Source organism: Kogia breviceps, chromosome 2, assembly GCF_026419965.1.
Source record: "Kogia breviceps isolate mKogBre1 chromosome 2, mKogBre1 haplotype 1, whole genome shotgun sequence".
NCBI classification, from domain to species: Eukaryota; Metazoa; Chordata; class Mammalia; order Artiodactyla; family Physeteridae; genus Kogia; species Kogia breviceps.
The window spans coordinates 167,303,066-167,317,039 of record NC_081311.1 but is presented as its reverse complement, the minus strand read 5'-3'; the positions used below and the strand labels follow the sequence as shown (position 1 = coordinate 167,317,039).

At 42.8% G+C, this 13,974-nt stretch overlaps 1 protein-coding gene across 1 annotated transcript in view; it reads right to left on the bottom strand.

The window, feature by feature from the left end:
• Positions 1 to 13,974, bottom strand: part of AOX1 (aldehyde oxidase 1) — a 74,823-nt gene that overhangs the window by 30,164 nt on the left and 30,685 nt on the right. Inside the window, exons 18-21 of the mRNA XM_059053364.2 lie at positions 13,772 to 13,898; positions 11,424 to 11,546; positions 7,558 to 7,654; positions 1,280 to 1,404 (exon numbers count right to left, since the gene is read on the bottom strand). Coding sequence (XP_058909347.1) covers positions 1,280 to 1,404; positions 7,558 to 7,654; positions 11,424 to 11,546; positions 13,772 to 13,898 — 472 coding nt within the window. The remainder of the gene's footprint in view (positions 1 to 1,279; positions 1,405 to 7,557; positions 7,655 to 11,423; positions 11,547 to 13,771; positions 13,899 to 13,974) is intronic.

Genomic DNA, 13,974 nt, shown 5'->3' with positions numbered 1-13,974 from the left:
TTAGTGTTTCACCTTCTAAGAGGCCTCATTCTCCACATTCCTACTTGCTCTGGTAATGACACTGGTTCCTTGTGACCTACTGAATCAAGACTCCAGTGTTTGTTCCCCTTACTTTCACCCTGATGCTTAAACTAGCCACCGCAGGCACATCCAGCTTGGGCAGTCTTCCTACTATTCCTCCTTCTTTACACGCGTGCTGCCTGGCATACAGGACACAGGCAAAAAGTGTTTGCAGAAGGGACAAGTGAATGAATGAACAAACGAATGAGTGGCATTTGATCTTGGTGTGGAACTCCCTGGAAATGGCTACTCCTCTCGCCATCTAGACAAACCTCATTCTCTCTGTAAATCCCAGCTTAAGACTTCATCTTCATGAGGCTTCCTGGATGATTCTCAGGCTTCACAAACCTCCATTCTCTTAATTCTTCCACGGATGTGAATTCTGACTTTGCTGGTGGCATTCGGCCCAATACTATATCCTAATTGCTTCATGTGAGTTAGGTGACTGTAAGTTTTGGAGGGCAGGCCTTCCTTTGTTAAATTTTGGGTTTTTTTTTTTCAGTTTTATTGAGAAGTAATTGACATACATCACTGTATAAGTTTAAGGTACACAGCATGATGGTTTGATGTACATATATCGATTACCACAATAGGTCTAGTTAACATCCACCATCTCATACAGGTACAAATAAAAGAAAAAAATTTCTTCTTGTGACAAGAACTCTTAGGATCTGTTTCTTAACAACTTTCATATATAATACAGCAGTGTTGACTACAGTCATCATTTTTTTTTTTTCGTGTTCTTAACAGTGCCAAGAGTACAGAAAAAGAGACCGGCTGATCCCATAACTGATATTTTTTTTTTTTGCGGTATGCGAGCCTCTCACTGTTGTGGCCTCTCCCATTGCGGAGCACAGGCTCCGGACGTGCAAGCTCAGCGGCCATGGCTCACGAGCCCAGCCGCTCCGCGGCATGTGGGATCTTCCCGGACCGGGGCACGAACCCGTGTCCCCTGAACTGGCAGGCGGACTCTCAACCACTGCGCCACCAGGGAGGCCCCCATAACTGATTTTAAAGTTACAGATCCACAAACAGAAGGCCATTACTTTCATAATACTATCTTAAAAGTTTTAAAGTTGTATGGTTATTTATACCCAAATGGATATGGCTATAAGTATTCCAAACTCCTTCAGTTTCTAAAATGTTCTAAATTGTTCTTGGTATATCTTGTTGACAGAACCACTTAGCCACATCCCCTCCATAATGGTCCTCACATTACCTGTATGTATTTGGGAAACTGTGTGGACACGTAGACATCAATTTCTTGATCCTCTCCTTTGGGAACAACAAGCATGCTTTGGGTTTCCATATAAAAATGTTCTTGACCTCCCATGTGTATTTCACCTGTTAGAGGAAAATATTACAGAATCAAGGAGGCAGTCAGATAGGACAGGTAGCACCCCTCGGGTGTTATCTCATTACAGAGAAATTCCACCGACAGTGCTTCTGCTGGGGCAGTGGGCTACATGGTGAAGAGCCACAAACAACAATAGTTAGCTTTTATTATACCTGCATACTTGAAGTAGAGTTCTGCAGGGGAATGTGTCATGTCTGCCAGCATGGTAGGTCTCAGAGTGATAGGGAAAGATGTGTGACTTTTCAGAGTCAAAATACTACAGCAAGGAGAATTCCAGTTCCAAGACAAGATGGAGTAGATGCATTTCTCCCTGTTCCTTCTTCTAAGTACAGCTAACAATTCTGGACATTATATATAATAAAAGAAACATAAGAAGGTTCTGAAAAGTAGAGGAGAAGACAAACCAGCTAGGGACTTTGGGACCCAAGGAAAGACACAATGTTGAGTTCAGTGGGTTTTGCTATTGTTTGCTTCATATATCCCAGACTTGGTGTCAGGGAAGCAGAAATCCAGAAACACCAACAGGCAGAGAGAAAAAAATCCCCCAAGAAAAGCCTACTTTCTCTAGCCAAAGGACCAGGAAAGAGAAAGCCTATCAAGACAGAAAACTTTTATGCAATACCTACTCTGCTCTAGCCAAACACTACAGAAAAAACTGCAGACCTATCTCTGTCTGCAAAAGTTGAGTGGGGAGCTTAGACTTCCAACCTTATCACGCTGTGATGAGGTACCCCAAACCTTCCGCTGGGGTGGTGTTAATGGGGACCCTACAGGGAACCTGGACTTCCATGCTCCACCTGGCAATAACAAGACATCACCCCCCGTTCCTTCCAACACAGGGTCAGAGGAGTTCTGGTAAAATAGATGATTTAAATAAGATCCAAAGTCTTATAACATAATATCCAAAGTGAACTCGATAAAATCAGAAATCATTAATCATACCAAGAACTCAACTTGAATGAGAAAAGACAATCAACAGATGCCAACAGTGAGATGACATAGATGTAGGAATTATCTGGCAAGGATTTTAAAGCAGCCATCATAAAAATGCTTTAATTTACATAAACACTTGGAACAAATGAAAAAAAAAATAGAAAATCTCAGCAAAGAAACAGAAGATATAAAAGAACAAAATGGAAATTTTAGAACTAAGAAATACAACACTCAAAATATAAGGGGCTCAGTGGATGAGCTCAACAACAGAATAGAGAGAACAGTGGGAATCATCAGGGAACAAGAATACAGAACAGTAGAAATTGCTCAACCTGAGCAACAGAGAGAATAGACTGAAAAGAAAATGAGCAGAGCCTCAGACACATTTGTGATTAAAATTAAAGTCTGAACATTTGTGTCATTAAAGTCGAGTATTTGAAGATGTAATATGTGAAAATTTCCCAAACTTGGTAAAAGACACCAACTTACAGATTTAAGAAGCTAAGTAAATCCCAAAGAAGATAAACCAAAGAAATTCATGCCAGGACACATCACAGTCAAACTTCTGAAAACTAAAAACAAAATATGTTGAAAGAAGAGAGAGAAAAACACTGCCTCTCCTATTGGGGAAAAATACTTCAAAAGACAGCAGATTTCTCATCAGAAACCATGGAGGTCAGAAGAACTGGTACAACATCTTTCTTCAAGTGTTAAAAGACCTGTCAACTCAGAATTCTATATCCAGTGAAAATAACTTTCAAGGATAAAAAAGAAATTAAAAAGACACTCTCAGATGAAGGAAAGCTGAGAGGGTTTGTCTTCAACAGACCTATCAAAAAAGAATGATTGGCTAAGAGTTCTTGAAACAAACAGGAATTTTTTTTTTTTTTTAAAGGAATCTTGGAACATCAGGAAAGTGAGAGAGCAATGGTAAGCAGACAACTATGGGCAAACACAATAGACTTTCCTTCTCCTCTTGAGTTTTTCTAAATTGTATTTGAAACAAAATTATAACGTTGCTTCATGTGATTTTCAATGCATGAAGAAGAAATTTTTAAAGACAATTGTATTTAAATAAGGGAGAGGAAAGGGATGTAAAGGGAAGTAAGGTTTCTATACTTTACTCAAATTGATAATGTGTTGCTACCAGATATACTGTAATTTAAATTTCACTTCTAGAACTACCACTAAAAAAAATTCACAAAGAGATACACTCAAACCACTATTCATAAATCAAAGTGGAATTCTAAAAACTGTTTGAAAGACAGAAGTAAGAAAAAACAACACAATACGACAACGTCAGTCATCATGTTAGGTGGAAGGCAGAACTTTTAAAAATTAAAAATGTACCCAATAAGAGTGATTTGTAAATTATTTGAGGGAGATTCCCAAGGAAATCTTTTGTATTAGAATCCGGACTTCCTATCTCATCCAAAATCTGAGTAAAGAAAGAGTACAGAAGAATAAACAGATTCTACTTCTTTTATAAAACATAAACATTAAAATGTCAAGAACCCAGATCTCAATTTCAATCTAAGCTCTTATCAAAAATGTACATTGAAAAACCCATTTGTCAGGAGGCTAAAATCCATGGTTTGCAATATTAGTGATTTCACCTATCCACTCAGAATTAAATTGGTTAAGTATCTACTTCATTGAAAAAAATACAGAGCTAAAAAGTATTAGACAGAGCTGTTTCTACTTAAACCTGTAAGGTAGGCAATGTTTTAGGGCCCTGTTACATTGAGCTGCCCAGCCCCGTAGCCCTGGACCCACGGTGCCCTCTCCTCACCCCACGGTGTTGCTCTCAACTCTCTCGGTTGGAAACCAATTTGTTCAACTAATCCCTGAGATAAAATGTTATCCAAGTATGGGTTTAGGAGTGATTCCTTTAGGCGTATTTACATTTTTTTTTTTTTTTTTTTTTTTTTTTTTTTTTTTTTTTTGTGGTATGCGGGCCTCTCACTGTTGTGGCCTCTCCCGCTGCGGGGCACAGGCTCCGGATGCGCAGGCCCAGCGGCCATGGCTCACGGGCCCAGCCGCTCCGCGGCATGTGGGATCTTCCCGGACCGGGGCACGAACCCGTATCCCCTGCATCGGCAGGCGGATTCTCAACCACTGCGCCACCAGGGAAGCCCTACATTTTAATGAGTTCCTTAAAGATGAAAAGCCATTAAGATAAGAAGGAGTCTCTCTGTACTATGCCCAACAGGACAGGGTGTGGGGAAGACAACCCCAGTTTCAGGGCTTCGAGATCTCCTGCAAATCCTGCTACAGAGATTGTCAGTGTAAAGCTCAACCAAGATCACAGAATTTTAAAGAGATGAATGAAAAGCGGCATAATGCAGAGGAGAGAATGCTAACTTCACAGGTGGGAAACGTAGATAGATTTGATTCCTGGTCAACTGTCTGTCTCTCTTGCCTTAGTGGGCTCATCTGTAAACCGTGTTCTTTCCTGCCCCTCTAGGGCTACAACACCAGCGTTACGTAGGGCTGCGATACATCTGCACAGTTGGTAAAAGCCAACAATAATATCATTCCCTTCAAGAACACAGTCTAAGACTTGATGTGATGCTCTACATATTTAATCTTTTAAATATTCTTTTTCTTGGAGCATCTATTTTCCTAGGGGGCAATTAAGTGCTGTTATGATTAGTACCTCCAGTTATCTCTCATTGAAACAAGTAGTCAAAAATTCTTCATCCAAATGACAGCTGCAGAGTAAGAATAAAACCCCTCAAACCAGTGAGTCAAGAGGATGAAAACTTAAAAGTTGTATAAATGTCCCTTTTAGAGCTTCCAGTTCACTTTTATACTTATCGATAGGGTATGGGAAGTTAAAATTCAAGTAAGAGACAGATTGAACAACTTTTACCTAACTAAATCAAATAATTAAATAAGATGTTGAGTAAAAATACAATAACTGAATGCTCACACAAACATATTATGGAAAGAACAGAGCAAGGACATTTTATGGCACAAGTGGAGGAACTTCCCTAAATATAGATATTTCCAAGATGCTCTCGCCAGGGAGCATCTTGTTTTAAAATTTGTTTTAAAATTTGTCAAAAACAGACTCCTGGGCTACGCTGGGTCTTTCAACTCCAGAATTCCAAGTAAAGCGCACAGGAATCTCCAGGCAGGTCTTAGAAGCATCTTCTAGTGTGAAAAACTGGGAAACATTGGGTTTGATAGATGAACACCTGCCGGTGTGTTCCCTCAATAATAGACAACCTTTTCTACAGAACAACAAAAATATCCAAACCTAATAATAATTTTTTTTTTTTTTTTTTTTTTTTTTTTTTTTTTGTGGTACGCGGGCCTCTCGCTGTTGTGGCCTCTCCCATTGCGGAGCACAGGCTCCGGACGCGCAGGCTCAGCGGCCATGGCTCACGGGCCCAGCCGCTCCGCGGCATGTGGGATCTTCCCGGACTGGGGCACGAACCCGTGTCCCCTGCATCGGCAGGCGGACTCTCAACCACTGCGCCACCAGGGAAGCCCCCTAATAATAATTATTGTTCACAGTTATGGCTCTCTTACTATGCCCCCAAGTTCTGTGCCAAGCACACATGTATTATCTCTTACAATCTTCATAATGGGTCACTGACTGAGGTCAGTATTATTTTATCCATGTGATTTTTTTTTTTTTTTTGTGGTACGTGGGCCTCTCACTGTTGTGGCCTCTCCCGTTGTGGAGCACAGGCTCCGGACGCACCAGCTCAGCGGCCATGGCTCACGGGCCCAGCCGCTCCACGGCATGTGGGATCCTCCCGGACTGGGGCACAAACCCGTGTCCCCTGCATCGGCAGGCGGACTCTCAACCACTGTGCCACCAGGGAAGCCCTATCCGTGTGATTTTGAAACAAGGAGACAGAGCCCAGAGAAGTGCCCTGAAAAGTCACACAGCTAGTAAGACAGGATGCCAAGGAATACTGGCAGGGTGACAGTACAAGTTGTCTTTTCTACAGCTTCCAGGTGACATTATCCACTCAGCTATGACCAGCTTCAGGTTTTATACAGCCATGGAGTGAAGAGACATGATAGGCTTTCAGCTCAGTGGCTGGACTTACTGATTATATATGGCACAGCTCTGGGATGGTATGTTTTAGGACTCTTCCTGTGCTTGAGATCAGGGTTGGAGAGAAAAATTAAGGAGATGGTAGCATCTAGGATGCACTTGAGGCTAATATCCTGGAAATTCACTTGAAGACAGGAGATGCAAATGACTTATTCTCTGCCCTGAGATATGGTACAGACAGCCCACCCACCCAGCAACACATCTGGGTTAATCAGATCTTGCATGATAGGCATTAGGGATAGATTTTACAGCACAGCAGTATGACAGCAGGGCATATCTAAGACCCACGGTAAATCATTTTCTTCCCTGCTATAAAGGACATCATTAAGACAAACGGCAAAATTCAAATAAAGTATGTAGATTAAATGATGGCATTATGTGAATGTTAATGTTCTGATTTAAAAAACTGTATGTTTATGTAAGATAATATCCTTGTTCTTAGAAAATGGACACTGTGGTATTTAGGAGGAGAGAGGCATCAAGTCAGTAACTTACCCTCAAATGGCTCAGAAAAAAATGTGTGTGTGTGTGTGTGTATATATGTCTCTCTATATATAAATATATAGAGAGACAGACAGACAGGCAGAGAGACAGAGACAGAGACATACACGCAGAGAATGATAAAGCAAGTGTCATGAAATGTCTATTGGGGAATCTGGGTAATTAGGAGTTTCTTTAATGTTTCTGCAACTTTTCTGAAATTTAAAACTATTTCAAAATAAAAAGTTACAAAAATTTTATTGGAAAGTCAACTGATTTCCAAGAGGGAAATTTAATTTTCATTACATATATACATAACTAAAGGAAGTCTGCAAGGAAGTGGGGGAAGGAGACAGGGAGGGAAAGAAGAAAGGAAGGAGAAAGCAGAGATGGAGGGGGGAGGGAGAAGTCAGAAAGGATGAAACAGAAAGAAACATGGGCTTTGGAAATCCTTAAAAAAGCTATCAATCCACAATGCTTTGTGGCTTAGTGGCTGTTGTATGACCGTGGTCTTGCTCCTTAACCTGAGGAGCTGAGTTTGAGCTCCTGAGCCTCAGTTTCCGGACCTTCAGAAAAAGACACCCTCTGTATAACAACTGGGCAGGCCAGGGTTGCTGCCCCTCTCATCATTCTTTTCAGATGGTTTTACCTTCAAGAATTTGATCCACCATTTTAAATGCTTCATCAATATTTCCATACTCCAGTTTCCTTTCTTTCTCGAAGAAGGACTTGTGTTGTATAGCCTCCTAGAAAGAGAACAGGAAAATTGAGGCCCCCGGGGCAAGAGACCCAGCCCGACAGCAGTAGCCACATGTGATGCTGCATCGTCTGAGTCCGTGCAGTGCTTCTCTTGCTCTGGAATCGCATGAGCTGAGCTGAGAACCAGGCTGCAGAAAGACTCCCCATGGAGCAAATGCAAATGTCCGCATCAAAAAAATAAAAAATAAAAAAGTATGCTTAGAAAACACCTAGGACCAGGTGGTCCCATTACGGAACTAATATTTCCAGGCAGATTATTCTTTTCATTCCACAGCCCATGTTATGCAGCCAATGTAACAAGGCACAGGGATTTAGATCTTGGGCTCTGGACCCAGTCAGAGTTGTGTCCATTTTCTCCATTTACCAGCTGTTTGACTGTGGGTCTATTACTTCACCCCTTTGAGCCTCATCTGTAAAATGAAGGTAGAGTTGTGCACATAGCTCCAATAGGGTTGTGGAAAGAATAGAATGGAATGAGGCATGAAAGAGCTTACACGGCATATAGTAAGTGCTCTGTCAGTGTTAGCTGAAGACACTCTACTGATAAGGACATGGTGGCCCTGCCTGCCAGCCCCAAGCTCCCCTGGGGGTATGAGTACAGCATTTGTACCTGGGACCTCCAGCCCTGGAAGAAAGATTCCATTACAAGTCCAGAGTGGGTACCACAAATCCACTTATATCCTGGTTCCTAATGGCTTCTCCCAGATGCCTACTGAAGGGGTACAGTAGTAGGTACGCATAATCAGGGATGTAGCTATAATAATCTAGGTTGGTTTTCTTACCTATCTTTGGAATTCATCTTGTTGTAATCCCTGGGTCCTTGGCAAACGTGACATGCCAGCTCCTGCCCGCCTTTCTACAATGGATTATTGTTCATCTATGAAATTGCAGCCTGCTGGCGGCTAGGGATTCTCCTAACTCTGGTTCTCTCTGGGCACCAGTTGGTGTCTAGACCTATCAGTATACCTTACGGGATGTTCTATTGTGATCCTGACATTTCCTCCATTCAAAAAGTGGGTTGGTTTTTTTCTACTACCGTGGGGTCAAGGGGCTTTGATAGAGCGTCTGTTGATCGCTTCTACTGCTGACCAGCCGTTGGACCTTGGGTAACTGTGTCTTTCAGTTTCTGCATCAGAATGGGGATAATAACAGTTTTTACCTCATAGGACTGTTGTGAGCATTTAGTGAGTTAATGAAGGAAACCTGCTTAGAACAAGGTAAACACACAGAGAACTCTAGGTATTAGCTATGGTCACGTCGCTGACCATGACAATTGATGAGAGATTCTGGTCGGGAGCATAGTTTTCTCACCATGGGCATCAGCCTGACCCCGAGAGTCAAGAGTTTTGATAGCATTTCCCCATTCAAACTATTAAAAATTCCAAGAAGCATAAGCTAGGTTAAACAGTAGTGATAGTGATGGACATCCATTTGTTTTTATCCTATTTTGATTGATAACATACTTCCTAATGGAATCAATTCATATGATTTTCTTATTAATCTACGACTCAGATATTCTAGGTTCAAAACAGAAATTAAGTTTTATAAATCCAATTTTTTTTTAAGTTTAATCTTTTTCCACTTCCGTTGCTGCTTGCTCTTTGAGTAACTTGGCGCTAATTTCCTGAATATTTCTTGGTCAGCAAAGTGATTAAAAAGAACTGTAATGTGTAGGGAGCAGGGCATATTTCCTTGCTATACAGTTTGATTAAATCTACTTGATCTAGTTGATTAACCTTGGAGAGCTTAACCTCTGAAATAAACATGAGGTGGCTCTTTTCCACGATGTCAAAGTTTGGTATTTGATGCTGGGATTCTCTGGCAGACAATTAGAGATGTGCCGGTCCAAGTTGGGGAGGAAGGAGTGGGAACAGAGTGGTATCTATTTGCTTATTTGGAATTTTATTTGGCTGGAAAGCAGGGTGAGGGGGAAGGGAAGATATTTAGCTACTGGAATTGGGCAAAGAATTACAAACAAGATTTGTGTGTGTGTGTGTGTGGTACGCGGGCCTCTTACTGTTGTGGCCTCTTCCGTTGCGAAGCACAGGCTCTGGATGCGCAGGCTCAGCGGCCATGGCTCATGGGCCCAGCCGCTCCGCGGCATGTGGGATCTTCCCAGACCGGGGCACAAACCCGTGTCCCCTGCATCCGCAGGCGGATTCTCAACCACTGCGCCACCAGGGAAGCCCCATACAAGATTTTTGATAAAGTATTATGGACATAATTTCTTACTAAGAAGTAAGCCTAACTCTAAAACAAAATGTTGAGGAAAGAATGTATAAAGTAAGCAAGCAGAGCAGGCAACATATGAATGAAAAGGGTTTAAGAAGGGAACAGGGCTTCCCTGGTGGCGCAGTGGTTGAGAATCCGCCTGCCGATGCAGGAGACACGGGTTCGTGCCCCGGTCCGGGAAGATCCCACATGCCGCGGAGCAACTAAGCCCGTGAGCCATGGCCGCTAGGCCTGCGCGTCTGGAGCCTGTGCTCCGCAACGGGAGAGGCCACAACAGTGAGAGGCCCGCATACCGCAAAAAAAAAAAAAAAAAAAGGGAACAGAATGTTTGAATTTGAAACTGGCCAGGAAAATTTGGAAAGCATAATCACTCTTTGACTCCAACTAAACTTTTATATTTTTGTCTCCTTGACATGATTTTATTTTAATTTCAGAACACTGAGGACATTGTCCAGAAACAAACTCTATGTTCCTTGGCATAAAGCAGCATGATAGAAAACACACCCAAGGCCAAGTTCTCCTGGAGACACTAATCTTGGCCAACTCATTTCCTTATTTTCTGCCTCAGAGTATGCTAGTCACTTAGAGCCCAATTTATTTATTATGTTGTGGAGATAATATTGTATTCCGAGATTACACTGAGTCTGTGTGTGCTGAATCTAATCTATTCATGATGCTTTCCCAACTTTCATTACTTAGTAAATTATAAGAACCAATGAAATATATGCAGATGAATACTCATATCATTTCATGGAGATGAGTCTGAAAACCTTTATAAATTTCAAAATCCTTTTTAAAAAACAAGATACGAAATGCAGTTCCCCAATTTGTTTAAGTTGCCAAAATAGCTGTAGGCATCATAGGATCTATTTCTCATACTTACTTAAGATATGCATTGAAGGATCTAAAACTAGTGTCTCCAATATATGCTTCATAGAGCATCTTGTTGGTTCTCACTGTGTGCCTGAAAGAGTCTGGGTGAAGGTGTATATGGAGTCCTAGGGTGTGTCCCCTCTCCTGAACATTGTTGGTTACCCATCCAGCATTCTTTCCACCTATCCCCTTCCAAATAGTGCTCGGATTTCTGTTTAGGTCTCCACCACTCCCCCATACAGCCCATAAACCGCAAAGAAATCTGACCCCGCCCCCCGCCAGCAGTAACCACCAGTTCTTGCCAGTCATGGATCCAGAGAGGGATGTGACCTAAGTGTCTGATGAGGCTGGATCCCAGGACTTGTGGGATGTTGGGACAATGGCATTCTTTCTTGCTTATTGGACGTGAACTGGAAGCTCCTGGCTGCCAACCTGTCACCACAGGAGATAAAGCCTGTACCATGGGCAGCAAGGAGGAGAGGCAGAAGATCAGCTTTCTTGCTAACACGGATAGAATTTGAGGCCAACAAAGCCCCTGTTTTCTGGAAGCCACTCTGAGTTGGATTGTCTTTCCTGTTTCTGCAGTCAAAAGCATTTTAAGTGATATGCCACTGAAATCTGCTCTTCTGGCCCAACCTTGGAACTCATTACCTCAATGGTCAGGATCAGTGGCTCCAAGTCTCGGTAGACAATCTTCACTCGCTGCGCAGCTCGCTTTGCCTGAACCTCGGAATCCGCAATCACGGCACAGACAAGCTCACCCACGCAAAATACCTACAACACAGAGAAGAACTCTGTTCCCAAGGAGGGCAGGCAGCAGGGCCTCTCCTTTCGTTCATTTCCCCCCTCCCTGCTAGCACAGAGCTAGACACACAGTAAATGACCGCTTCACGTGTGACTTAACTGCAGTGCTGCGGCTAACGAAGGCTTCAGTAGGGAAGCACATTTGTCAGAGTTGGCCTGCTGACCTCAGGCACTGGGAGAGTGCAGGTCTTTGCGCTGCATCACCGGCAGCGGGGGCTGAAGAGCGACAGGTCTGAGGCTGCCTCATGTACAGCAGAAGAGACAGTGCCGTGGTTTGACCTGGGGTTGCCACACCACGAGCTGGGCCATTCTGAGAAGTGGCTTCTCCTTCATGAACCGGGAGCACCAGAAGGTCACAGACCATCTCACCCAGAGAGGAAGGAGGGAGGGGGTGATAATGCAGCCCTGCTGGTGAGCACGTCTCCGGCCTGAACTGTGGTGGAGCACAGGCTTTTCACGGAGAGAACTGACTACGGGAGCCAAGAACGAGCCCGGAGCATTCATCGGTTCACCAGCAGGTGGGGTAGGTAGGCGGCCTAAGGAGGTCACCCAGGGACCAGGGTAGAAAGCAGATGGGGAAAAACAAAACTAAGGCTCCAGAGAGGTAAAATAGTCAGGACTGGAAGGGGTCATACGACCTTTTGATTCTCTTTCCCACCTTTTACTGTGATCCAAATCAAAACGTAATCACTCATTTTTAAGAACCACGTTAGATTATTAGGTCTTTTCTACAATGAACATAGAGTAGTTTTATCACCAAACAAAAATGGTAGTTAAAGAAAAGTTAAATCCAGCACACACACACAAAAGTGTGTTGGGTACGGGTGGGCGGGGGCAGTGGGGAGACACATGAAACAAAAATGGCAAAGTGTTAATAATGGTTGGAGCTGGGTGATGGGCCCATATGGGGATTCATTGTACTAGTCTCTATTTTTGTGTGTGTTTAAAATTTCTGCAGTGAAACGATTTTTTAAAGATATAGCGTGCTAAGGACAAATGTTAAAAAAAAAAGGAATGAAACTAACGGAGGCAATCATTCGCAACAGCTCTGTTCTCCTCTCTCCACAGACGTGGGTCTTGCCCTGTGACCTGGTACACAAACACACCCCTGAGATGCTCAGAATCACCGCTCACACACCTCAGGGCCCAGGAGGGCTTTGCTTGGTTAATTAACATTTACGCAAAGGCCATAGTTCTCATTGTCCTCTGCCTTGGGGGAGGTTCAACCTTGACTTCAGACTCTCAGGCACCAAACTTTCATTTTTATCAACTAAGTCTGCTAGTGAGAGCCAGAGGCAGGGACTCTTCCAAATGATAAAGCTCTTTTGGGTAAACACTGAACTGAGAATCTGGAGTTATGCAGAAAACCTTCTGGACACTGCCCTTGCTGCATTTTCTGATAACCTGAGATACAGTAGTCAACGTTTTAATCATTTGAAACGTTCAAATGTCAACAATGCTATCACTGTTCCTCTGCTCATTTACTCTGCTTTGTAGGAAGCAGTGTATGGAATATGCCGATGAATCAGACGTGGGCCCTCACTCAAGGCATTTTACTAGGTAGGAGAAATAGGTAAGACATAGACATAAATACATAAGCTCAATATAAGATAGAAAGTGCAATAAAGGTTCACTTTGCCTTCTCCTCCAGACTTTAAGTTCTGCAAGGGCAAGAACCACAGAGGTCTTGTTCACCTAGGCAGTAGGTGCTCACTTAAAAGATGCCTGTTGAACACATGGCATATGAATGAATGAGAGAGAGTGAGTTCCAAGAGGGAGAGAGAACTCCTGGATTAAAGGATAAGGAAAGACAATGGTGGAGCTACCACTTGAACTTGGACGTTGGACTGAGACTGGGGCAATGGCAAGGGATTCTCGGGGAAAGTAGCGGCAAATAAAAGTCATTATTCTCTTCTCATATATTCTTTCATAAGTATGAAAGCAACACATGATCTTGCTACTAGAAAATATAAAACACTCAAGTATCTTTTATATAACTAGTCAACTTCTTTACTTACGTGGAAAATGAATATTTTTGAACCAATTCACTATTAGAATATAGTGATTTAGAATAAGCATTCAAAGAATACTGGGATCCTTTATGATGTGCCAAATTCAATGCTATCTTTTAAGAAAATACGAAGTGTCATAAACTGAGGAAGTTACTTTTAAAACAGAAAGCAAAAATGCAGTACCTCATCTGTCGATAGAAGTTTCTCAGGTTCGGTTAAAAGGCGGAAGAAGTTGATGCCACGAAGATGTTCCTCAGTCAGGATGTCCACCACACCTGGCAGGCTGAGAGCTTCTGACAGATCCACAGACCTAGATGAGAACACACAGCACAGGCCTACTCAGAGAGGCCCCACAGCCTGCAGACCACAGAGAACGTGCTTAATCG